Source organism: Ipomoea nil, unplaced genomic scaffold (genome assembly GCF_001879475.1).
Source record: "Ipomoea nil cultivar Tokyo-kokei standard unplaced genomic scaffold, Asagao_1.1 scaffold2484, whole genome shotgun sequence".
In the NCBI taxonomy this organism is placed as follows: Eukaryota; Viridiplantae; Streptophyta; class Magnoliopsida; order Solanales; family Convolvulaceae; genus Ipomoea; species Ipomoea nil.
In genome coordinates, this window is record NW_017618912.1 from 219013 (window position 1) to 242088 (window position 23076).

At 38.8% G+C, this 23076-nt stretch overlaps 3 protein-coding genes across 3 annotated transcripts; all 3 read right to left on the bottom strand.

The window, feature by feature from the left end:
* Positions 1-5019: 5019 nt before the first annotated feature.
* On the bottom strand, positions 5020-7782 carry LOC109153467 (7-deoxyloganetic acid glucosyltransferase-like). Its single transcript, XM_019301336.1, has 2 exons — positions 7187-7782; positions 5020-6200 (listed from the first exon to the last, which is right to left on the bottom strand). The coding sequence occupies exons 1-2, from the start codon at positions 7692-7694 to the stop codon at positions 5242-5244; spliced, it is 1467 nt and encodes a 488-aa protein (XP_019156881.1). The 5' UTR covers positions 7695-7782; the 3' UTR covers positions 5020-5241.
* A 536-nt stretch (positions 7783-8318) lies between these two features.
* On the bottom strand, positions 8319-9468 carry LOC109153446 (early nodulin-75-like). The gene is made up of 2 exons (XM_019301316.1): positions 9438-9468; positions 8319-8938 (listed from the first exon to the last, which is right to left on the bottom strand). The coding sequence occupies exons 1-2, from the start codon at positions 9466-9468 to the stop codon at positions 8319-8321; spliced, it is 651 nt and encodes a 216-aa protein (XP_019156861.1).
* An 11752-nt stretch (positions 9469-21220) lies between these two features.
* On the bottom strand, positions 21221-22835 carry LOC109153439. The gene is made up of 3 exons (XM_019301310.1): positions 22103-22835; positions 21884-22002; positions 21221-21745 (listed from the first exon to the last, which is right to left on the bottom strand). The coding sequence occupies exons 1-3, from the start codon at positions 22761-22763 to the stop codon at positions 21347-21349; spliced, it is 1179 nt and encodes a 392-aa protein (XP_019156855.1). The 5' UTR covers positions 22764-22835; the 3' UTR covers positions 21221-21346.
* Positions 22836-23076: the final 241 nt, after the last annotated feature.

Here is a 23076-nt window from a genome sequence, read left to right on the forward strand (position 1 = left end):
GAATGTCCGAAATCATTGCTCACCTCAAATTAAAGTGAAACCGCAAAATGTGAAATGAAAAAGAAAAGTCACGCGATTAATTAAGAAAAAAAAAAAAAAAAGATAACGGTGCACTAACACCGTTGAGACCGTGTTCACCATGAACGGCTCCATGGCATAACGATTGTCACCAACCCATACCAAAACTCCATTAGTTGTTCCTTAGTCAGCGTTGCAATGCTCCCAACGCTAACATATATATATATATATATATATATATATATATATATATATATCGGTTATTTACACCTCTTGCCACAAACTAACACACTCATAAGTAATTTACACATTAAAATTCATGGAAACTTTTAGCATCGGTTATAAATTAATTTGCGTCGATTTGAACTAACCTAGGTAGCCAAGCATCTTGTGCTCAAATGGCATGTATGTAGCGACATCTCATTGTAATAATAAAAAATTCAATAGAAAAATACGAAGTTCCTTTTTCTCTTTCAAATAATATCTGTGCTTTCATATTCAGTTATCATTAACCTTGTTATTAGATTAATTAATTAGGATCCCAAATTAATTCTCTCCACCATATACAATTGTAAAAATATGTAATAAAATTTTAATTAAAATTTTGCGAAGTATAAATTATACGGAGTACTTTATTATAAACTTAAAATTTTATTACTTCAGAATTTTTTAATAAAATAAGTAGACTGAATTGATTCAACAATCTAAAAGTGGGAACAATACTGAGCCGGACAACATTCTAATGTGGACGGTGGATTACTCGACGAGCTCATATAAACCAAACTTGAACTGACACGTACATTTTTTTTTTTTCGGAAAAAAACGACACGTACACTTAACATCACAACGTGGCAAATTATATCGTGCACCAAGATACACAATGCATTATGCGGCTTAAGAGTTTATGTGTATTATGTTAAGATTATGTATATTATGTTGGGAGTTTATGTATATTCTATTTTATAATTACGTAGATACGAAACAGAAATTTTTAGGTGCAAAATGCATTATGCGACCTGGTGCACGATATAACAATTGCACAACGTCGTTACCAATAAACAACAATTAAGTCCGTATGTGCAACTCATTGATCACAAAGTAAGGTTTAAGAAAAATGAATAAGGATTGAGTCTTAGCAGAGACAGTGTAGAAGCAATCTCTCAAAGTGAGGAGAACTCCTAATTTACAGTAAGTAAATGTCTACTATATTCAGCTAAATAAGAATAAACAACAATTAAATACCGATGTATGTAGAAAGTCCTGGTGGTGACCCCTCAATAGCACACAGCACAAAAACTTTGAGCAAGATGCATAATTGGGTATTGCGCCCAAAAGAAAGAAATAAATAAAACCCTGTAATTCCCATATCAATGTATTCATGATTAAAGAATAACTCAATGTTACATATCAATATTTTTTTTTAATGCTACTAGCTCTATTACATTGTAGTATCTGTTCATATTAATATAGTCTAACAATTAATTAAATAAATTTAAATATGAAGAGACTAATCTAGCTTGTAATATCTAAAGCGGAAATTAAGGTGTATTAATCTTCAATCATAATTGATATGTTATTAGTAGTATTCTCTCTTAAACGACTCACATACTTAACTCGGAATTCTAGATGATGTTTTGACATTATTACGAACAATATGAATATCTTAATTGATATATTATTAGTAATATTATCTCTTAAACGACTCACATACTTAACTCAGAATTTTAGATGATGTTTTGACATTATTACGAATAGTATGAATATCTTAATTGATATGTTATTAATAATATTATCTTTTAAATGACTCACATACTTAACTCAGAATTCTAGATGATGTTTTGACATTATTACGAACAGTATGAATATCTTAAACTAAAGGTGCTATATAATGTATATCCTGTATTTCATCAATATAAGATTTATATAAGCATAGTAGTTGATTAAAGACAAACTCTAATCATTCAATCTAACCAAAACGAACTAGTTAATAAGCATAGTCAACTTGCACTAAGGCCTTAATGTATAATATATATCATACATGACAATCTAACATTCTTACACTTGTGTAACTGTGTAAGTAGCACAATATGACATGGCCTCTATTTAACAGAGTAATATCTTCTATGCATCACATGCATTTTAATTCCCTAACTTATTAGGTTCTTTATGAACAAACACAACATTTATTCTTGATACCTTAAGGGATGTTTCTCAAACAAAATAAAATAAAAATAAATTATGTACACAATTGGAAAGAGAAAACATTCATTTTCAAAAAGAAAAGAGAAAATCTTCAAATTGACACATCTGTCACTCCCACTCATTAATATAGCCAAATGATAGCTTAGTCATAGAAGTATTTCTACAACTTAAACAACAAAACAAAACATTTAGTTCAAAATTTGAAATTTTAAACATACACCATAACTTCCCAAATAACTTCACGGTCCAGTTTAAATGAACTGAACATTATAAGTCCTACTTATATGTCTCGCAAAGTTGCCTTGAGTCTTACTTGATAACCCAAAATTAATTTTGAAGAGACTAAAGACTCTATTAATTGCTAAAGAACTTATTAAATTTCTTGTTCTTGTCAAGTTCAATGTTCTTGTTCTAATAAATTTCTTAATCTACTATACTAATAAGAGCCCAAGAGAGTTAGGCCTATAATGGGTAGAAAAATGGCGGTCAAATTTTTTAATCAAATGAATGGCTCAGATTGATCATATTTTAATTTTTTCTTATGATTTCCTAATTTATCTTTAATGAATATGATTATCCATTAAATATTATCTTTTTCGTTAATTTCTGTTAGTTCACCGTTAACTTACTCATTAATTTCAATAAGAAAGGTCTTAGGTTCGAAGAATTATGTGTCTACAATGTCTTTATTCAAAAAAAAAAAATTATTCGTTATCAATAAATTAAATAAGAGAAATAATTTCATTAGTTGTATTGTATTATTTTTCTCCAATATAAAAATTCTTTACATTCAAATTCATCAATTGATTATATTCGCTACATTGTCCCTACAATGTCTTTATTAAGAAAAATTATTCATTATCAATAAATTAATTAACAGAAATAATTTTATTAGTTATATTGTCTTTATATTTCTCCAATGTAAAAATTCTTTACATTCAAATTCATCAATTGATTATATTCACTACATTGTCTATTATCTTTTTTGTGCACTATTTTTTAATTAAATATCAAAGTTATAATACGAAATAATGCTATATATTTATTTACCAAATATTTTATTAATACCATGAAAAAATTTCAAAAAAATATAATTAATAAAACCAATCATATTAACTACTTGAGAAATTTGTTGACAAATAGTGTATTCAAATCACACAACAAATTGAAGTAAGAACTATCTCGCAATGTCCTTGTTTTACAATCAGCAGTTAGCGGTTAGCGTTAGTGGATTATATTAGCGAATTTGACCAGCGAATTATATCAACAATTGGTAAAAAGATATTTGAAAAAATTAGCTGTTTAGATTAACATGTAAAATGACATAAGGGTATAATAATGATAATGATAATGATAATGATAATGATAATGATAATGATAATGATAATGATAATGATAATGATAATAATAATAATAATAATAATAATAATAATAATAATAATAATAATTTTTTTTTAAAAAAATATAATTAAGCCAATCATATTAATTATTTGGGGGATTTATTGACAAAAAGAGTATTCAAATCACCCAACAAATTGAAGTAGAAACTATCTTTACCTATACAATTATTTTCTTGACAATTATTATCAATCTTAACTATATTATCTTGCATTTGTAAATTTAGAATTGCCTATTTAAATAGGCAAATTTAACATATTCAATATAATTTATTGACAAAAAGAGTATTCAAATCACCCAACAAATTGAAGTAGAAACTATCTTTACCTATACAATTATAATTGTTTAACATATTCAATATAATATTGTCTTTCTTTTTTTTTTTTTGAATGCTACTGGCTCTAAAATGGAAGTCCAACTCGGGTACCATTAGACCACATAGTCTTAGACCTGGCAATTCGTGTATACGGGTCTATTAACGGGTCGACACGATAACGACACGAACACGATAAGGCTAAACACGGACACGACACCGTACCTTATGGTTAACGGGTTCAAATTTTTAACACGAACACGGACACGATTTGTTAACGGGTTGACACGATAGACACGTTTTGTTAACAAGTTTCAAGTCGTGTCGACACGATATGATACGAAACCCGTTTAAACCCGTTATTTTTATTAATATATTTAAAAAACTAAAATTTAAAGTTAAGTTCAAAAAAAAAAAAAAAACTTACCGTTCAATTTATCAAAACAAACTAAAAAATATTCAATTCACAACATTCATAAAATGATAAAATAACATCCAAAAATGATAATTAAATGAGTCCATACAAGTTTTTAGAATAAAATTGAACACAATAAAATTCAAATTTCAAATTGTTGAACATCAATTAATTGGTGTAGGATCTTGGCCTAATGTAGTAAATTCATCCTTAGTCATGTTCATAATATCTTTTGTAATCTCAATAATGACAATAGTTTTTACCTAAATGACAATGATTCTTAGCGGGTTATAAACAGGTTTGGTAAACGGGTTCGTGTTAACGGGTTAACACGATAATATTAACGGGTTCTTAATAGGTTTAACGGGGTTGACCCGCTAAGACACGAAACATAACGGGTCTTTAACGGGTCAACCCGTTAACGACCCGGGTCACGTTCAGACTAAACACTAACCTGTTATTTTCATGTCCGGTTTCGTATCGTGTTAACGGGTCGTGTCCATAATTGTTAGGTCTACATAGTCTTGGTATAATATTGTCTTGATATACTTTAAAGTACTTATTTAAAAAAAATATTGGATATTATCTCAATTGCGCAATGGGCGTAAGAAATTAGTATTGTTATAAATATGTAACGTACACAACTAAATGTCCAATAATTTGAACTTATTAATTTATAAGAACAAAACTATGATTAATACATAGAATATTTTGAACTCGTTAGATATACAATCCAATTTAGGGTATATGAAAACAATTAAATCCATAATGATAATATAATTCATAATCTTTAATATAGTATCTTAATGAACTTTTTCCAAATGATATTTCAACAGAAAAGATTGTTGAGTCATCACAATTTATCTCCTCCACCATTTGTTTAGCAAGGATGTGATCAATTATCACAACGAAGACTCCTAGAACTCCATGTTTTTATATCACTTACCAAACGCTCAAAACTAGTATAAGATGAACCACCCTCAAGGATGCTTCTCTTGGCCAATTCTCCCATTTTCTTAGCCTCTTGCAAGAACTCATCTTTCCTCATTTCCATCAACTCTCTAACTATCCTCTCAATCGTCACTCTATCACATGTATCTTTCATGTCCAACCCTAATCTATAAACCGCTTCAACAAACCTACTATTCACTTGTTGGTCCAAAAAGTATGGCCAACAGATCATAGGAACACCCTCGTACACACTCTCGAGGGTCGAATTCCATCCGTTGTGGGTTAAGAATCCACCCACCGCTAAATGAGCCAATACTTCCTCTTGCGGAGCCCATCCCACTATGTACCCTCTCTCCTGTGTGCCCTGGGTTAACTCTGTCGGAGCCTGACTCTTCCAGTCTTTTCCCGCGACGGAATCCCGCCGGATGACCCACAAGAATTTTTGCCCACTATTCACCAACCCATACCAAAACTCCATTAGCTGTTCCTTAGTCAGCGTTGCAATGCTCCCAAAGCTAACATATATCACAGATCTCAATGGCTGGTTATCTAGCCAACCAATGCAACTCCTGTCCTCTTGCCACAAGCTACTTGACGCCGGCGGCGACGCCGTCGCCGCCGTTTCCCCGGCGAGTAGCTTGGTTTTCAGGTGGGCGTGGAGTGGTCCGATTGGGTAAAGATTTGGACAAAGTGTTCGAATTTGGCTAAGTATGGACCCATCTAGCTCTTCAAACGTGTTGAGAATTAGACCACGTGCACGTGAATTAATTTGTCCCTCCGTTTCGTACAACTTCACGTTTGGATCGGAAATGTCGCCGGACCGGCAGAATCCCGGCAAGTCGCGCCGCCGGAGAAAAGTCTCCGTTCCTGGAACGTTCTTTATGAGCTCATCCAGATCGTTCCCTATACCATATGAAAAACTGGATATTATATTTCATAACATCAAGTCAACGTTTATCTTTCCTTAATCTCTCAGAACAAAACCAATTTCAAAGTACGAAAATTCCAGAAGAGTTATCACCAAAATCATTACTCCACTATATACCATAATTTCAAATATTATCAAATTAAATCTTCCACTATTCAATTTTTTCTCAAAAGTATCCTCAACCCTTCAATTCCTTAATAAAATTCTCGAATACTCAGTACTTATTTGCGACAAAAAATTGGAATTATAGACCCGTAAATTATGATGTCTCAATTGATCAACAAAGATTAAACTTCTCCATCTCATTTTAAAAGTTGCTCCCACACTTTTATTAGTGACACTTATTTTAATTTCTTTTAACAAATTTTATTAGACCAGTTAAGCTGTACACGTAAGCTTATTCAATATAAGTAATAAGGTTATTGATGGAAAATTATACTCCGTATTAGGTAAGAATGGAAAATAACTATAGTAATATCCTCAACCCTTCAATTTCTTAACAAAATTCTCAATTATTCTATATTTATTTGCGACAAAAAGTTGGAACCGCTCTACGTCCCGACTTGATAATTTGTAGAGAAATAAATCATAGCGTCTCAACTAATCAACAAAAGCTAAACTTGTTCCTCTCATTTTGAAATGTTACATCTCAACTAATCAACAAAAGTTAAATTATCCCTCTCATTTTAAAAAGTTACTCCCACACTGTCGCTAGTGAAACTCGATCTTTGATTTTTTTTAACAAATTTCACCCGACCAGTTGAGCTGTCGATGTGGACTTATTCAATACTTAATAAGGTGATTGATGGGAAGTTATACTCCGTATTAGGTAAGAATTGAACATTTAAGGTACACTTTAATTGGAGAAATGAATAATTGAAAACGATTTAATTTGTAAATTATAACATAGGGGCATTTTAGGTATGTACTTTTGGGAGAATGAATGAACAGAAGAACTGACCTGGGAAGGGGATTTCTTGAGATTGAATGAGTTTAGGGAGGCAAAAGAAGATCCAAAGACAAGCAGGGCTAACAGTACGAGTAGAGATAACAGGAATCCCGACATCATTAGCAACATCGAATGCGAATCCCAAGATTCCATCAGCTATGACGCAAGTGAGGGGGCCTTGTTTCCCGCCGTCGCCGCAAAGCACGTCCCTTAACACCGCCTTGGTCTCCGGCGACTTGAGGGAGTCAAAGATCTCGATGAACTGGTTGCCGTCGCGCGGATGGTCGGCGGGCAAGCCGTCGGCGATGGTCGCAATCTTGAAGCCTGGGTAGCGCCGGAAACGCGAGTGGATGTTGGCGTAACGGGAGAGGCGGCGGTGGATGTGGTCGGTGACGAGGAAGGTGATGTTGACGCCGGCGAGGCAGAGCAACTCGGCTAACTTGAACATGTTGTTCACAGGGCCTTGAAGAGGTAAAGGGAAGATGAGAACGTGGGGTGGGAGGGGATCTCCATGTGCCATTTCCACTGCAACTTTCTTCTTCCTCACAGCTTAAGGGGAGGTTTTGGTTTTTCTTTCAATGGAGCTTTCAAGACTAATGGTGTGGGCATGGCCCATGTGGGTGATAAGATTAAGATTTAAGATTGACCACCCTGTCGGCCTGTCTTCTTACAAATACACGTGTCGGCCAGTAAGAATAAGGTTCAAATAGGCATTAAACTACAAACCAAAATACAATTAGGTCACTGAATTCAAAAAACATATAATTAAGTCTCTGAATTACACAAATTTATTCAATTTAATCTAAAATGACTTGTTTACTTGTTAATGTGATGACGTGTCGATTTTTTATTTAAAATTAATTTTTAAAATTTTATTTTAATAATTAGAGAAAATAGCCAAATAGACTCCTAAACATTTCGCGAAAAGTCAATTAGCCCCACAAACTTTTAAAAAGTTCAATTAAACACATGAACACATGATTTTGAGTCATCTAACCCAATTAGCCGGTTGCCTCTCTGGTAAGTGGCGGTAAATACCCATGTGGCTCGCCACATAAGCTTTGAAATGGCTACTTGACTACCACATAAGCATAGATAAAAAAAAATATTAAATTAAAGAAATACAAAACATTTAAATTACGATTCAGCCCTTCTTCTTCTTCTTTGTACTCCACCTAATGAATTCTCCGGCGTGCTCGATCTGAATCATACGATCAGGGAGAGGAAACCCAAGATTCGCCTGATGGGGTGGCCCATGATTCGCCTGATCGGGTGGAAGAGGAAACCCATTCGCCTGATGGGGTGGCCCTTGTTGAAATCCGGCAGGAGAAAACCCATGATTCGCCTGATGTGGTGGCCCATGATTCGCCTGATCGGGTGGAAGAAGAAACCCATTCGCCTGATCGGGTGGAAGAGGAAACCCATTCGCCTGATAGGGTGGCCCTTGTTGAAATCCGGCAGGAGGAAACCCATGATTCGCCTGATGGGGGACCTCTGGTATGTGTTCAAACTCTGGTGGAAAGGGGTCATTGACGGGCTGGGGCACCTCAGCAGTGGGTTCAAACCCTGGTGGAAAGGGGTTGTCGGGCTGGGACACCTCTGGTATGGGTTCAAACCCTGTTGGAAAGGTGTCATTGACGGGCTGTGGCACCTCAGCCATGGGTTCAAACCCTGGTGGAAAGGGGTAGTCGGGCTGGGGCACCACTGGTATGGGTTCAAACCCAGGTGGTGAAAAGTCATCATTGACATGGAGCACCGGCAGAGCTGCATTGTTGAGAACTCCCCATTCCCAGAGATTTTCAATTTTCCAAGATTTTAGAGTTTAGACTGATTATAGAATGGTGAATAAATATATATGATTGATTTTGCGCTCAAAAAAAAAAAATTAAATAATAATGTTGGATTTCAGCGCTGCACTATGCTCACTTCCCAGGGGATCACCCATCCCGGAAGTCAAGCACGCTTAACCACAGAGTTCTATTATACCTGGTAGGCATCCTACTTAAAACCAATTGGTGATAGGTAGGTGGACATTAACCATTTAACCACATCTCTCCTTGGTAAGCCACAGCGCCAAGTCTCGAATCGAGCAGGGGCTAAACTCGGCCAACCCCGCCAACGCCCAACAATCCCCGTCCCAGCACCTGCTGCAACCTTTGATCACCAAACCCAGTTGCGTAGCATGCTTAACTCAGTCTTTAGCCTACGCGCCCATCATCCTAACCTAGGATTGGACTTGGCCCGACTTACGGCCACATCCCACCTGGAACTGGACTTGGCTTTCGCCTCGCCATCGATCCGAACCCGTGACCTCGGCTCTGATACCAATGGTATCAGAGCAGTTACCTTGATAGGTAGACGCTTTACATTTACTCCCTGGTAGATCACTTCTTAAAAATTTCACAAAAACTTATTTTTCTCGTCTTTGAACTATTTTTTTTACAGAGAAAATGGAAAAAGAACATACTAACCGATCTAGGCCTCTTTCCTTTAATATGTCTAAGTTTGATGATTGGAAAATCATAATGCAGGCACATCTTTCAGCCATCCACGATGAGATGTGGGGTGTGATATGCACAAGTCCTATTACCATAATGATGGTAAGCACTCAGGCTGCCGTACAAGGAGCAGATGCAGAAACAAGATATCTAAGCCGAAATCTCAACTCACCTCACCTGGGATTGGACTTAGCCCGACCTACGACCACATCCCACCTGGAACTGGACTCGACTTTCGCCTCGCCATCGATCCGAACCCGTGACCTCGGCTTTGATACCAATGGTACTAGAGCAGTTACCTTGATCGGTAGACGCTTTGCCTTTACCGCCTGGTAGATCCCGTCTTAAAAATTTCACAAAAACTGCTTTTTCTCGTCTTTGCACTATTTTTTTTACAGAGAAAATAAAGAAAATATAAAAAGAACATACTATCCGATCTAGGCCTCTTGCCTTCAATATGTCTACGTTTGATGACTGGAAAGTCAGAATGCAAGCACATCTTTCGGCCATCCACGATGAGATGTGGGATTCGCCTGATGGGGTGGCCCATGATTCGCCTGATCGGGTGGAAGAGGAAACCCATTCGCCTGATGGGGTGGCCCATGATTCGCCTGATCGGGTGGAAGAGGAAACCCATTCGCCTGATGGGGTGGCCCATGATTCGCCTGATCGGGTGAAAGAGGAAACCCATTCGCCTGGTGGGGTGGCCCTTGTTGAAATCCGGCAGGAGGAAACCCATGATTCGCCTGATTGAGTGGACCATGATTCGTCTGATCGGGTGGAAGAAGAAACCCATTCGCCTGATTCGCCCTAATCGGGTGGAAGAGGAAACCCATTCGCCTGCTGGGGTGGCCCTTGTTGAAATCCGGCAGGAGGAAACCCATGATTCGCCTGATGGGGGACCTCTGGTATAGGTTCAAACCTTGGTGGAAAGGGGTCATTGACGGGTTGGGGCACCTCAGCCATGGGTTCAAACCCTGGTGGAAAGGGGTCTTCGAGCTGGGGCACCTCTGGTATGGTTTCAAACCCTGGTGGAAAGGGGTCGTTGACGGGCTCGGGCACCTCAGCCATGGGTTCAAACCCTGTTAGAAAGGGGTCATTGGGCTTGTGGAAAGGGGTCGTTGGGTTGGGGCACCTCTGGTATGGGTTCAAACCAAGGTGGTGGAAAGTCATCATTGACATGGAGCAACGACAGAGCTGCATTGTTGAGAACTCCCCAGAGATTTTCCATTTTCCAAGATTTCAGAGTTCAGACTGATCTCGCGCTGCACTATGCTCACTTCCTAGGAGATCACCTATCCCGGGATTGCCGGAAGTCAAGCACGCTTAACCACAGAGTTCTATGGTACCTGGTTACCCTATCCTACTTAAAACCAATTGGTGATAGGTAGGTGGACATTAACAATTTAACCACATCTCTGCATGGTAAGCCACAACGCCACGTCTCGAATCGAGCAGGGGTTGAACTCGGCCAACCCGGCCGATACCCAACAATTCCCCTCCCAGCACCTGCCGCAACTTTTGATCACCAAGCCCAGTTTCGTAGCATGCTTGACTCGGTCTTTAGCCTACGCGCTGATCATCCGCACCTGGGATTGTACTTGGCCCAACTTACGCCCACATCCCACCTGGAACTGGACTCGGCTTTCGCCTCGCCATCGATTCGAACCCGTGACATCGGCTCTGATACCAATGGTATCAGAGCAGTTACCTTGATCTGTACACGCTTAGCCTTTATTGCGTGGTAGATCCAAATTTAAAAACTATTTAAAAAACTACTTTTTCTCGTCTTTGCACTATTTCTTTTTTACAGAGAAAATGGAAAAAGAACATACTAACCGATCTAGGCCTCTTGCCTTCAATAAGTCTAAGTTTGATGATTGGAAAGTCAGAATGCAGGCACATCTTTCGGCCATCCACGATGAGATGTGGGATGTGATATGCACAAGCCCTATTACCATAATGATGGTAAGCACTCAGGCTGCCGCACAAGGAGCAGATGCAGAAACCATGATACCTAAGCCGAAATCTCAATTGACCTCACCTGGGATTGGACTTGGCCCGACCTACGGCCCCATCCCACCTGGATCTGGACTCGGCTTTTGCCTCGCCATCGATCCGAACCCGTTACCTCGACTCTGATACCAATGGTATCAGAGCAGTTACCTTGATTGGTAGACGCATTGCATTTACCGCCTGGTAGATCCATTCTTAAAAATTTCACAAAAACTGCTTTTTCGCGTCTTTGCACTATTTTTTACAGTGAAAATGAAAAAAAGAACATACTAACCGATATAGGCATCTTGTCTTCAATATGTCTACATTTGATGACTGCAAATTCAGTATGCAGGCACATCTTTCGGCCATCCACGATGAGATGTGGGATTCGCCTGATGGGGTGGCCCATGATTCGCCTGATCGAGTGCAATAGAAAACCGATTCGCCTGATGGGGTGGCTCATAATTCGCCTGATCGGGTGGAAGAGGAAACCCATTCGCCTGATGGGGTAGCCCTTGTTGAAATCCGGCAGGAGGAAACCCATGATTCGCCTGATGGGGGACCTCTGGTATAGGTTCAAACCCTGGTGGAAACGGGTTATTGACGGGCTGGGGCACCTCAGCCATGGGTTCAAACCCTGGTGGAAAGGGGTCGAAAACGGGTCATTGACGGGCTGGGGCACATCAGCCATGGGTTGAAACCCTGTTGGAAAGGGGTCGAAAACGGGTCATTGACGGGCTGGGGCACCTCTGGTATGGGTACCTCTGGTATGGTTCAAACCCAGGTGGTGGAAAGTCATCATTGACATGGAGCACCGGCAGAGCTGCATTGTTGAGAACTCCCCAGAGATTTTCCATTCTCAAAGATTTCAGAGTTCAGACTGATCTCAGCGCTGCACTATGCTCACTTCCCAGGGGATCACCTATCCCTGGATTGCCGGAAGTCAAGCACGCTTAACCACAGAGTTCTATGGTACCTGGTTTCCCTATCCTACTTAAAACCAGGTGGACATTAACAATTTAACCACATCTCTCCATGGTAAGCCACAGCGCCACGTCTCGAATCGAGCAGGTTCTGAACTCGGCCAACCCGGCCGACGCCCAACAATCCCCTTCCCAGCACCTGCCGCAACTTTTGATCACCAAGCCCAGTTGCGTAGCATGCTTGACTTGGTCTTTAGCCTACGCGCTAATCATCCGCACTTGGGATTGGACTTGGCCCAACTTACGCCCACATTCCACCTGGAACTGGACTCGGCTTTTGCCTCGCCATCGATTTGAACCCCTTACCTCAGCTCTGATACCAATGGTATCAGAGCAGTTACCTTGATTGGTAGACGCTTTGCATTTACCGCCTGGTAGATCCATTCTTAAAAATTTCACAAAAACTGCTTTTTCTCGTCTTTGCACTATTTTTTACAGTGAAAATGAAAAAATGAACATACTAACCGATATAGGCATCTTGCCTTCAATATGTCTACGTTTGATGACTGGAAAGTCAGAATGCAGGCACATCTGTCGGCCATCCACGATGAGATGTGGGATGTGATATGCACAAGTCCTATTACTATAATGATGGTAAGCACTCAGGCAGCCGCACAAGGAGCAGATGCAGAAACCATGATACCTAAGCCGAAATCTCAATTGTCCTCACCTGGGATTGGACTTGGCCCAACCTACAGCCACATCCCACCTGGAACTGGACTCGGCTTTTGCCTCGCCATCGATCCGAACCCGTTACCTCGACTCTGATACCAATGGTATCAGAGCAGTTACCTTGATTGGTAGACGCTTTGCATTTACCGCCTGGTAGATCCATTCTTAAAAATTTCACAAAAACTGCTTTTTCGCGTCTTTGCACTATTTTTTACAGTGAAAATGAAAAAAGAACATACTAATCGATCTAGGCCTCTTGCCTTCAATATGTCTAAGTTTGATGACTGGAAAGTCAGAATGCATGCACATCTTTCGGCCATCCACGATGAGATGTGGGATGTGATATGCACAAGTCCTATTACCATAATGATGGTAAGCACTCAGGCTGCCGCACAAGGAGCAGATGCAGAAACCATGATACCTAAGCCAAATCTAAACTCACCTCTGATGAGAAAACTCGAGCAAATCTTGACAACGTTGCACGTGACATCCTCTACAAGTCTCTGGATGACTCTTTATTCCCGAGAGTACGAAAATGCAAAATTGCCATGAAAATCTGGAATGTTCTCATGAATTTGGGAGAAGGAGACGTGTAGGAGAAGGATAACAAACTCACCGTGGCTATGAAGAAATTTGAAGATTTCAAAATGATGCCAAACGAAACTATCACTCATATGGAGCTCAGATTCACAAAGCTCATGGGTGATCTCTTAGACCTTGGAAAGGAGTTAACTGAAAAGGAAAAGAACTTAAAGATTCTTCGTGGATTCCCAAAATCATGGGATATGAAGGTTACAGCCATGAGAGATCACAGAGATATGAAAACTACCAGCACGAACAAGATTTTCAGTGATCTGAAAACATATGAATTCGAGCATGAGCCGAAGGAATCTGAAGAACCCGAAACAAGGAATGTAGCCTTGGTGGCCAATCAACAAGCTTCAATGTCAAACAGGTCGAACTCTAACTCTTGTAACTTCTTATCTGACGAACAGTATGCTTTGTTTCTGCGAAAAATGAAAAGGTTTATGAGAAAGAACAATTTACAAGACCTCCAACGACCATCAAACCGAAGACAACACGAAAGATCCCCAAAATCATCAAGACAAGAAACAATGGACTCTCAGATGCTATGCTACAACTGCCGAAAGCTAGGACATTTCAAGGCGAACTCTCCACACTCAATGGTCAGCAAGCATCAAGACCCTAGTGCAGTTAAGAACTCATCAAAAGAAACAGGCGAGTCCATCAAGCGAAGTGACAAACCAGAATCATCGAATTCTAGGAACGAAAGAAGAAGAAGAAGAGCCATGATTGTGAACAAACCAGCTGAAACCATTGAAACTGAAAGCAGCTCCTCGAGTTCGAGCTCAGATGACGAAAGCACCGAAGAAGAAAAAGGACTGCTGTGTCTGTTCAGTGAGGAAGAAGAAACAAATGATCTATGCCTCATGGCTCAAGATGAAGAGGTAGATTCTCAATCTTCTTCTTTCCTTTCAATAGAAACTAGCTCAGCCAGTGACCAAAGTTCCAACGAGTCAGTTAGTGAGATGATGAGGAAATTCACAATCATAAAGAGCACATACTCTAATGGACTTAATGGTGAATGGATCAAAACCGCCTTGGGAAAGAACCAGAATTGGTTACGACTTCGGCCCCCCTTCACATGTCGTTTTGAACAAACCCACAAACGTATACTCTCGTGAGAGTTTTAAATCTGCGTTTGTTCAAGGCCCTACCCAAGTGTCTGAGCCAATGACCAGGGTTAACAACGGTGAAATGCCACAATCAACAAACCAACCGAAGGGAATGACTGTACAACGAATTGTGGAACCCAGGAATGAAAATTCTTTGAAAGGCAATCCTAGGCACAAAAATGTCAAATGGAATGGACCAAAAGGTGATAGATTTAATCTATACCATAAGAAGGGTCAGCCTACAAGGAACAATCAATCAAGGGTAAAACCAAATGCTAATCAGAGACAATATCGTTCTAAGCATACACGAAAGGATCCTCTACGAGGAAATCCGAGAGATGAACGCATCAGACATGCCAAGAGGTCATTCAGGAGACCGAGGACAGGCAACGGATGGAGTGGACCATCAGAAGAAGATTGGCTTGTTTATCCCGAACCTTTGTCAAAAGCGCAATTTGAGAAAATACATCGGCATAAACAAACTAATTATTTCAAACAGTATCACAATCCACCTGGTGATTATTTTCAAGAGTGATACAAAATCAAAACCTTTGCTAAAATTTTCCATGATTATCGTGTTTTTAACGGATACAAAGGACCGAGAATGAGTCGAGTTAACTCTAGGTTCGTATGGATCCCAAAGTTGACTACTAACCCCGAAGGACCGACAACCGAAGGGGTACCTAAAAATGCATAATCTTTATTGCAAAGAGAAACAGGTCATATGGTACGTATACAGTGGATGCTCAAGACATATGACCGGTGATAAAACAATTTTGAGCAACTATAAAGAGATTGATGGTCCAAAAGTAATCTTTGGAGGATAAACGAGTGACAAAACTCGTGGCACAGGAGATATTATCAAGAATGGAATAACAATTCAAGGTGTCTCATATGTTGAAGGACTGAAATTCAATCTGTTAAGCACAAGTCAGTTCTGTGACAAAGGATATAATGTCGAATTCTCCAAAGACAAATGCAACATTGTTAGCTCGAGAGATGGTGAAACCATTCTCACAGCCAAGCAAAAGAAAAACATGTACGTTCTCTCTTGGAACTTATCTAAAGCTAACGTTTGTCTTGTTGCAAAAAGTAATGCAGATTTGAGCTGGGAATGGCATAACAAGTTGAGCCACTTGAATTTAAAGACCATCAACAAACTAGCCAAGAAAAATCTCGTAGAAAGTCTACCGAAAGCAACCTACGTTAAAGACAAGATTTGTGAGGCTTGTCAAAAGGGAAAGCAAATCAAAACTTCGTTCAAGTCCAAAGAGTCAGACATAAACTCTCGACCATTAAGTTTATTACATATGGATCTATTTGGACTAGTTGACCCTACGAGTCTGAGTAGACGAAAGTATACCCTTGTCATAGTAGATGACTGCACGAGATATACTTGGACACTCTTTTTAAAGAAGAAGAATGAAACAGAAGTAGTACTACCTGATCTTCTAAGACAACTTCAAACTGAAAAGGAAGTCAACATAATAAGGATCAGATCAGACTAGGGAACCGAGTTTGCGAATAAAGTCATCAAAGAGTTCTGTGGACAAAATGGCATATTCCATCAACTCTCGGCAGCACGTACTCCACAACAAAATGGAGTCGCCGAAAGAAGGAACAGAACCCTGAAAGAAGCAGCACGAACTATGATCACACACTCTGGTCTGCCTAAACGCTCTTGGGTTGAAGCTATGAATACAACATGTTACACGCAGAATCAATCCTTGATCAACAAAGCTCACAACCTGACGCCATACGAGCTATGGAAAGGTAAGAAACCTGTTATCAGTTATTTTTACATCTTTGGATGCAGGTGTTTTATTCACAACAATGGGAAAAATCATCTGAGAACCTTTGACGAAAGAGCCGATGAAGGATTGTTCATGGGATACTCTTCAGTTAGCAAAGCCTTCAGAGTTCTAAACATAAGAACAATGGTCATAGAAGAATCTATCCATGTTAAATTCGGTGAACAAGCTGAGAAGATCCCAGTTGAGACTAAAACTTCTAATACACAAAGTTCAAACACTCAGGAGAACGTAACAAATGAAGAAGAAGACACAGACCTTGAAGATCATCTTCCATCCTACACGAGATATCAACCAAAATCAACAAAACCCGAAACTAGAGTTCAAACTGATGTGGGTACACAAAGTATGGCTCCTAATGTTCAAACTACCTCCGAACCAATGATATATATTGATCTACCTTACATTCCTGAAATGGATGCTCAAAATCAACAAACGTCCTTTGAACCTGATCTGAGATGGCTAAGAGATCATCCACCCAATCAAGTCATTGGAAATGTTCAAGAAGGAGTAAGAACTAGAGCCTCTATACATGAAAATATGATAGCTTGCTTTCTATCGCAAATGGAGCCAAAATCTATCGACGAAGCTTTAAATGATCCAGATTGGGTCAAAGCTATGCAAGAAGAACTTCATCAGTTTGAACGAAACAATGTATGGGAACTTGTTCCTAGGCCCACTCATCAAAATGTTATTGGAACCAAGTGGGTATTTAGGAATAAAATGAGTGAAGATGGCCTAATTGTTAGGAACAAAGCCCGACTTGTTGCTAAAGGCTACTGCCAAGAAGAAGGCATTGATTTTGATGAAACTTCCGCACCTGTTGCTAGGCTAGAAACAATAAGAATGTTCATAGCCTATGCAGCTTATAAAGGTTTCGAAGTGTACCAGATGGACGTAAAAAGTGCGTTCTTAAACGGTCTTCTAGAAGAAGAAGTCTATGTAGAACAACCACCTGGTTTCACCATAGATTGTGAGCATGAAAAGGTATATTATCTCAAGAAAGCCTTATATGGACTGAAACAAGCTCCACGAGCTTGGTATGATACTCTATCATACTTTCTTATAAACTGTGGATTCACGAAAGGAGTTGTTGATAAAACACTCTTTCGGATAAAAAATGATGATCATGTGTTGCTAGTACAAATCTATGTTGACGATATCATTTTTGGATGTACGAATCCTGATCTATGTGAAAAATTCTCAAATCTCATGCAAGGAAAGTTTGAAATGAGCATGATGGGAGAATTAAACTACTTTCTTGGTTTACAAGTCAAACAATGTCCAGATGGGATATTCATCAATCAAGCCAAATACACAAAAGACTTGATTCGTAAGTTTGGAATTGATGGAAAGTCCTCAGTCAAAATCCCTATGAGCACATCGCTAAGAATGGAAATTGACAACGAAGGGAAGGATGTGGATCAAAAGAATTTTCGTGGAATTATTGGATCCCTTCCCTACCTAACAGCAAGTAGACCTGACATCTCTTTTGCTGTTGGGGGAGTTAATACCATCCGAGGTCCTCCGAGTATAGTGGTTTTGCCACGTTTAGTCCTAAACTTTCAAATTGACCATTTGTAGTCCTTCGACTTTCAAATTTAACCATCCGTGGTCCAAGTTAACCACCCATGGTCCTTCAACTATTAAATTTTAACCAACGATGGTCCTTTTAAGAGAACCACGACTGGTTAAGTTTAGAAACTTGAAGGACCATGGGTGGTTAACTTGGACCACGAATGGTTAAATTTGAAAGTCGAAGGACCACAAATGGTAAATTTGAAAGTTTAGGACTAAACGTGGCAAAATCACTATACTCGGAGGATCTCAGATGGTATTAACTCGCTGTTGGGGTATGCGCAAGGTTTCAGTCAAAACCGAAAGAAAGTCATCTGAGTGCTGCCAAAAAGATTCTAAGATACCTTAAAGGGACTCAAAGTGTAGGACTTTGGTACCCGAAAGGAGGCTCTTTTGATCTTGTTGGCTATTCAGATGCTGATTTTGCTGGTTGTAGAATTGATCGAATAAGTACCTCAGGAACCTGCCAGTTCCTAGGGGGAAGACTTGTATCCTGGTTTAGCAAGAAACAAAACTCTATTGCAACTAGCACAACTGAAGCCGAATACATTGCGGCTGGCAGTTGTTATGCTCAAATCTTGTGGATGACACACCAATTGAGAGATTATGGCGTAATAACACGAGAAGTGAGCATAAAATGTGACAATACAAGTGCTATAGCTATTACACATAATCATGTTCTACACTCTCGAACAAAACATATCGACATTAAGTATCACTTTATTCGTGATCATGTTTAGAGGAAGGACATCTCTCTTGAATATGTCAATACAGATGACCAACTAGCAGATATTCTCACTAAACCACTTTGTGAGAATAGATTTGCTACTCTTCGACACGAAATTGGAATGATTGAAATGACCTAACAAGCTTGCGTGTTGAGATGTTCTCTTTTAAAAGATTCCTGGAAAGATTCCAAAAAGCAAATCTTGGGAAAGTAAAAAAGGAAACTTGTTAGATAATTTTGCACGCAAGATGATATCTTTTCGTGCTATTAAAAGACAAATACTGCCTATCAATACGCTTACACTAACCCTTTATTCAAGTGCACTCTTCTTTGAAACCTTTTGTTTGCAGGTATGAGCACAGGAAAGGGAAAAGAGAAGATGGATAAAGAGTGTGAGAAGCAAAAGACAACCAACACGAAGGTTATCAAAACCTCAGAAAATCATCCTGACGAGACGGAAATTTTCTTCGATCCTCTTGAAACTAAAGAAAACAAGGATGCCTTGGATAGAATCCTAGAGAATTCACAGAGCTTGAAGAATATCTTTCACGGTCAAATTCGTGAACCTACTGAACAGGAATCTCACGAATCATTCCACTCTATCAGCAATTCAGATGGGTACAAGGACGTGGAAAGTGTACTCGAAAGGAGTGACAGCTATGACTACTCACCATCAACCACTCCACCAAAATTGTCATCACCTCTAAGATCAGCAAGCAGCAAGAAGAAAATGAACTAATTGAACGAATCCTCGTAAAAATTATCATCCTTTCTTCTGTGCGAAAATCACAATTATCTTTTGCTGTTGAGTCATGGACTCAGATGCTACCTTCATGAATGAGTATTTCTGATCCTTGCATCTTCTACATATCCATTGGTTAAAAACACAAGCACTATGTGAAAGTTACGTTGCATTCCCACGTCATGAAATCGACATGATCTAATGTACAGGCTTTAAGCTAAAATCTTAAAGATTTGTGAAGAATCCATCTACAAGATCTCTGAAAGATTCCAAAAAGGAAGAGTTATCACTTGAAGCCAAAATCTTATGAAAACATCTTCACGCAAACATTCACCTTTTGCACCTATAAAAAGGCCTCCTCTCCAAAGAGAAATACTCACACTAACCTACTAACATCTTTTAGTGTTTTAGTAGTGTTGATTGCATGAATGAATCAAAGCAGAGGAAAAGGACGAATGGATGAAGCTGAGAAACGAGCCATTAGACGAGACCACCACCTAATGGAAGCAAGCAAACTGACGAATGCTACAATCATAAAAATAGAAGAAAATGGTGATAAAGTGAACATCACATACTCTCTACCAAACATAGCAAGCAGAGAAGACAGAGAAAACCTAGACAAAGTTGTCTCAGAGTCTCAGGCAAAGAGGGAATACCATCTGAAACAAGCCCGAAGAATGACAAACGAAAGGATCATGGTCCTAAAAAGTGCACATGGCAATTCATCCCAAGGATCTCCACCCACCTTTCGTTGGTACCCTATCTCTGATGTTCCACAAAAAGTTGAAGAATCTTTTGAAGATTTCTCTCTTGCTCAAACTCAGTCACCAAGCGGTTCGTTTGAGCCCACCCTCACTCTTGAGGAGCTAGACGAATATGCAAATATGGCTCGCGAATTCGAAGGGACTGACGAAACGACTCATCTGGAACTCCACATGCCTTACCTTTTTCTTTAAGGAAACACCTATGTTTATCTCTCGTGTAAGGTGTGGTTATCTTGTTCTGGTTTTTCTAAATAAATGTCTCTACTTCTGGGCAAGGTTGCAGTAGGCGCTAGGCGCTAGTCGGGCGGCCGGGCAGCGCCTAGCGCCTAGGCAGGCTAGGCGGGGCCTAGGCGGAATCTAGGCGGCGCTAGGTGGGCTCTAAAAAAAAATTAAAAAACAGTAGCAGACTTGCAGTTTGACAAATTTAATGAAGCTGTTTTTAACATTCAATCAAATAGCACGTCCAAATAATAAAACTATCAATCTATCATGCATTCCTTCAAACAACTAAACAAGTCAAATACTCAATTACTCAAACAACAATACCACATTTAATCATCCAACTAATGAAACAAGTGAAACAACATCCAAGTATCAATGTTTAAAGTTTAAACTTACAAGTTACAACATAATTAACATTCAACAAAAATTCAACATTCAAGTCCAAATTTTAAAGTTTTGAAATCCAAAGTGATTCATGAATCATGATTGAATAGGATCATTGCCAATTTCTTCATCTTGTCCATATTGCTCAATAACACGTTGCCCATCATCTTCAAACTCCACTTCATTTATTTCCTCCTCACTTTCCCCTTCCGATTCAAAGTTATCTTCATCAAGATCCCTCAATCTAGCACTTCTACGGGGTTGTAATGCTTCATCCACTTCCATAGCATTATTGTTGCAATCCAATCCCGGCTCAGTCTCATCATTCTCAAGATTTTCCACAATCCAATCTTGTATTAAACTTGCATCACTACCAACCAACTTTTCAATATTTTTATCTTGCTTGTTCTTGTTCATCAAAGTAGCATTAAATTGGACAAAAACTAAATTGTTGAGACGATTTGATTCAAGTCTATTTCTCTTCTTTGTATGTATCTACAATTCAAGTAATAAAAATATTCAAAGTTTAAATAATGCTTAATAAAATATTAACTATCATAATTCATATTTATATTAACTTCAAGTTGATAACAAACTAAATAAAATATTAAAATATCATATTAAGTTACTAACCCCTTCAAATGTGCTCCAATTTCTTTCACACCCCGAAGAACTAGATGTTAAAGAAAGAATCTTTATGGCTATTCTTCTCAATAAAGGGGTTGAGGTACCAACAGTTGACCACCAATTTGCTACAAAACAAAGTTCATAATAATTAATAAATAATTAAATATAAATAAATAAATATAATTAAGTAAACAATAAAGTATTAAAGAATAAAGAATGACTTACCGGGATTAAAGTTGTCATCATTCACCTCACATGCTTTGATTGCGATGCTTCTTCCAAACATCCCCTCCTTCTTCTTATATTTTGGCAATTCTTCACTTAAAATCTTATTTTGCATGTCAAAATCATTGACGAATAGAATATCACAAAAATCAACAACTCCAACACCTACAACTTCGTCCAAATGAAGTTGTGGATCCTTATAATGGTAATAAGGATTCAACAAATATGCCATCAAATGAAGAGGAGAGTCAAGCCTATCTTTCATTTTTTCTTCAATAATGTCAATAATCGATTTATAGTTCCTTGGGACATCGGACAAAGCATGTTTGATTTCCTCTTTTGCTCTCATAAGCTCACCATATACAAACCCCATTGATGGCTTGTTATCACAATCAACAAGTCGAAGTACTCTCACCAATGGTGCAAAAACCTTCAAACATGCCGTTACACCTTGCCAAAATCCCATACTCGTTACGGTTGAGTGTGCTACCTTCCCTTTAGCCATATTGGAAAATTTACATGCCTCCCATTCATTGCTAGAAAACATTGCCCTTAATTCAATCTTCTTCTCGGCTAAACTTTGCAAAGTAAGGAATGAAGATGCAAATCTAGTCACACCGGGCCTCACTATATCTCTCTTCTTTGTGAAAGTTCTCATCATTGCCAAAGTCTTGTGATGAGCATAAATAAAGATCGTTAAAGCCTTTGCTTGATCAAGGACTTTCTTGTACCTTGAGAGATTTCCAATGCTTTGAAGCATTAGATTTATCGTGTGGGTGGCACAAGGAGTCCAAAAGATGGTTGGCCTCTTCTCTTTCAACAACTTTGAAGCTCCCATGTTGTTTGAGGCATTATCCGTGACAACTTGAACAACATTTTCAACTCCAACTTGTTCAATGCCATGCTCAACAAACTCATAAATATATTCACTTGTGTGTGAATCAAGTGAACATTCTTTAGAAGAAAGGAAAACG

Coding starts and splice junctions, on each gene's coding strand:
- LOC109153467 (XM_019301336.1), bottom strand. CDS start 7,694: ATGGCACATGGAGATCCCCTCCCACCCCACGTTCTCATCTTCCCTTTA. Junction 6,201..7,186: donor TCAAGAAATCCCCTTCCCAG/GTCAGTTCTTCT, acceptor CATATGGTATAG/GGAACGATCTGGATGAGCTC.
- LOC109153446 (XM_019301316.1), bottom strand. CDS start 9,468: ATGGCGAGGCGAAAGCCAAGTCCAGTTCCAG. Junction 8,939..9,437: donor AAAGCCAAGTCCAGTTCCAG/GTGGGATGTGGC, acceptor TCAACAATGCAG/CTCTGCCGGTGCTCCATGTC.
- LOC109153439 (XM_019301310.1), bottom strand. CDS start 22,763: ATGATGAGAACTTTCACAAAGAAGAGAGATATAGTGAGGCCCGGTGTG. Junction 22,003..22,102: donor TGATGACAACTTTAATCCCG/GTAAGTCATTCT, acceptor TTTGTTTTGTAG/CAAATTGGTGGTCAACTGTT. Junction 21,746..21,883: donor ATTGGAGCACATTTGAAGGG/GTTAGTAACTTA, acceptor CTTGAATTGTAG/ATACATACAAAGAAGAGAAA.